The sequence below is a fragment of the Nematolebias whitei genome, chromosome 7 (assembly GCF_014905685.2).
Source record: "Nematolebias whitei isolate Nwh7 chromosome 7, NemWhi1, whole genome shotgun sequence".
NCBI classification, from domain to species: Eukaryota; Metazoa; Chordata; class Actinopteri; order Cyprinodontiformes; family Rivulidae; genus Nematolebias; species Nematolebias whitei.
In genome coordinates, this window is record NC_056504.1 from 34235342 (window position 1) to 34239321 (window position 3980).

Genomic DNA, 3980 nt, shown 5'->3' on the forward strand with positions numbered 1-3980 from the left:
CAGTGCAGACGAGCATAAATGCCCAGCATGGCACTGCAATCTTCCCTGCAGCTCACAGAAGAACTCCATCTTACAGACTCTTCTTTTCACTCCACCCTGCCGTCAGGCTGTCCCTTCCCAACACTCACAGAGAAACACTGTCCCCCCCACCCACCAGTTGATTTTCCACTGTCTCACGCTCTCCACAAACCTCTGCTAGCAGGTGCGTTACTCTGTGAGATCAACCTCGATCTACAACTGTCCGTAGAATAAAACTGTCAGCGATGAAGAAAAGAGGAGCATAAAAGGTACCGAAAGAGGAGGAGTGACAGCTTGGGCCTGAAAAAACAACAGCTGCAACAAACGTCCTGTCTTTAACGCATTTGTTTCATGCAGAGCAGGTTGGTTCACAGCATGCAAAGCATAAAATCCGCACCATCCTGAACTGCAACAACTACTCTCTGACAAGGAATGATCCAGTCTGACGACTGACTGAATCATCACTGCAGTCATTTTCTAAAGAAAATTAAAATACAAGTTTATAGAAACTGAAATCCATCTTCATAACCTGCTGCCAAGGTGGACAATCATATAATTTTATGTTTATTTGCAATAAAGTTAAGTCAGGTCCTCTAGATGGTTTGTTGAAACATTTCTTTCTTCATCCAAAGGACTTCATCAGTCTGAGGAGCCACAACTAACTCAGTCCCGCAAGAAGCACTCACACAAACATGATTAATGAGCATGAACTTTGATGTTTTGAACCACTTTGGCCATGGCTGCCTCAGAGGAGTCGATATGGGAGAGGGCGGACTCCAGCAACCATCTTATCACCAACAAACAAGTCCTTTGGATGAAAGACGAAATGTTTCAACAAAAAAATAAACCGTCCAGATGACCTGACTTTACTTTGTTGGATTTTTTTAAACCTGGATTATGTTTAGTTCCTTGTCTGTTTCTGTGTTAGTAAAATAGCTCATAATCCAAAGGACAGATTTTAACAAAACTCTCAGAGTAATCATTAGATCTACATCTACAACTGATTTACTTTAGTGAATTCAATTCAAGATGGTTGCTACAGCTAAGTGACATAGAAATCCCCAAAAAGTTAATAAATCAATCATATTTATGCATATCAAGCTAAAATTCATGCCAAACATGTCCTCCACTTGCTAACAGCTCATACAAAATCTTGTTTTGTTTGAGATCAAACATGGAAATGACAGATTGTTAAATAAATCTTAAGACACTGATTTGATTTTAAAACAATGTAGAACATGGTTTTGTTGTAAATCTATACTTTGTCCCTATAACATGGTATTAAAGTAGCCTTGATGAAGATCTTTGTCCAATTAGCAAGAGAACTGTCCACGATTGAAGGAAAAGTTTGTAGCACAACTTACAGCTTTTTGTGCGTTTTGTATATATATATATATATATATATATATATATATATATATATTTTTTTTTATTTTTTTTTTTATTATTATTATTTTTTTTTATTTAATTTAATTTTTAAAGTTAATCAGCGGTTTTCTATTTGCTGGACTCTGAGATACAAACACAGTCATGTGTAAATTATCAATAAATTGTTTGAAAGTGTAGAAAACTTGCACTCCACCTTAAAATGAGCTCTCATCACACCTGCATCAATCCAGTTACAACATGCAGGAACGCAATTTCCTAAAGTCGTCTCCAGGAAAAATGACCTGCAGGGAGCTTTGTGTGTGGCCAAAAACAGAGACTACAGATGCTGAAGGAACAACAAACTGCTTTTTAAGATTTTTAATATTGTGAACACTGTTCAACTATGAGCTGCGTCACTTCAGCCCAACTTTGAAATTTTACTCCAATGTTTAAAATCCATAAAACTTGTTAAAACACTTATATTGTGCTTGGAGTACTGCTGAAAACACAACATCTTATGAGGCTTTCTAATGCTGGGCTGCTCTTAAACATGGAAGTCATTTTTTATGTTTCACCACACTTCATATAATCACGTGTCTTAAAGTTTGTCGTTACTGGCTCGTTTTTTGTTGTTAGTTATTGGCTACCAGGAAATGAGGTCCCACTTCGTTTACTTAATGGGTGCCATTATGTAATGGAGGAGTGGTCTGCACTTTGCAGCAAACAGGTCCAGCTGTGCAGCAGGCCCATCAGTCCAGACGTTCAATTCTCATCACGTCACCGTCAGGTCACCACCTGTACCAAGACCTAACTCGACCCCCGGGCAGTAACCCAGACCCTCTTTTCTTTCTCTTGTAAATAAAGTTTTAATGGTTTACAAGCCTTCCAATAACCGTAATACCTTCAGAGTGAATTAGCTCGCAAAGCAGCCAGACATAAAGGCTGAACTGAATCAAGCTGGACACCAGCAAACATGTCTTCAACTGGATGGATGATATGATAAATGGAAATTTTGTATACACATTATCATAATTAAAGCCTTAGTAAGTTTTGAGCTGTTTATTAAAGTTTAAAATTTGACTATATAAGGCTCTGGAAAAAAAAAAGTATTACCATTATTTTGTCACTATAACACTGTTCTTTTAGAAGTTTATATATTGAATACCTGTATACGTGTATTGTACCTGTATTGTATACCTGGATTATTGAGCATGGACTTTGTTGTTTATATATTGAAGTTTGCAGGAAAAAAAAAACAACTTCTTCCACGGATGGCACACTCACCAGTATGCTGATTAGGGGTTGAACGACTACATATTTTTTAAAGTCGACTTGAAAAGTTGAGTCACTAGTCGCTATAACATCATAGGAACTCAAGACGCAATTCACAAAAAAACGTAATTTATTATTTACACACACACAAAAAACAACAACAAAACATCTCGAGCATGCTCCTACCATTTATCACACTGCAAATAAGTCACAGGAAAACCAAAACTATTATTACGATGCAAAAGTTGGTTTTATTTTATTTAATCCAGTAAATAAAATAAACCATCGCGGCGATGGTAGACGTGGTAGATTCTCCTCTGGCGGTGGTGCGCAGTGGTGGAGTCCCACCACCCCTGCTACCAGCAGTGGTGGATTGTAGCAGGGGTGGTGGGATTCCACCGTGGATTAAATAAAATAAAACTAAGAACAGCGGGACAGGTGGTGGCGGAATCCACCATAGGTGGTTGAACCGGAAAAGTTATCTTTAGTGAAATACTTGCACACTGTTGATGGATTTCTACCTGTTTGGCAAGACTTGTCCTGCTCCTTGCCTTCCATCTGCTTGGAAGAATCCGTTTTGTATCCAACGGCCTGATGCTGATCACGCGACACGATCACCGACTGTGACTAGTCGACGTGAAATTTAAAAACTCGAAAGATGTCATAGAATCGACTAGCTGACTAGTCTATTGAACCCCTAATGCTGACAAATAACAGTGTTAGGTGTTCTAGTAAATCCGCATGTGTCTGCGTTTTAATCAGCTTGTTGAGCTCAGATGTGGCTGATGAAGATTATTTAAAAGACTGCAAAAATGTACCTTATTTATCCAATTAACAATGAAGTGTGTCAGCACATGATGTTGGTGAGCCAGCCAACCAATCTCTGAGTCGAAACTTGGATTATTGCTCTGTTGCGAGCTGATTTACATGCTGCTGATGTCATCCTGTTGCTCTGAGTTGCCGAGGGAAACCTTTCTGTGGAGAACTTGTCTCCGAGCAGGCCTTCGGTGTAAAAAGTAGAATGCAACACGACAAAGAAATGACACTGACGGTTCTGGTTCGATAGAGTTTTGACTGTGTAAATATATACCTTTAAACTAAAGAGGGAAACCTTCATCTTGACATCAGGGAATTGTTCTGTAGATCTGAGCCCAGATGAGGAAAACAGTGATTGCTGGCATGAAATACAGAGGAGCCACAGCCTTGCATCTTATCTGATCATGCCTTGAAATGAGATGAAATTGTTTTTGCTTGTTTTGTCATGAGGACAAACTACTTCAGTCTTTAGGCTTCATATAAAGTTTTATATATATATATATAAA

General features: G+C 38.5%; 1 protein-coding gene across 1 annotated transcript in view; it reads left to right on the forward strand.

Annotated features, from left to right (window-relative positions):
* Positions 1-2951: 2951 nt before the first annotated feature.
* LOC119412784 (zinc finger protein GLI1-like) overlaps positions 2952-3980 on the forward strand; it is a 4228-nt gene continuing 3199 nt past the window's right edge. The window contains exon 1 of the mRNA XM_037679820.1: positions 2952-3026. Within this exon, the coding sequence (XP_037535748.1) occupies positions 2952-3026 (75 nt within the window). The remainder of the gene's footprint in view (positions 3027-3980) is intronic.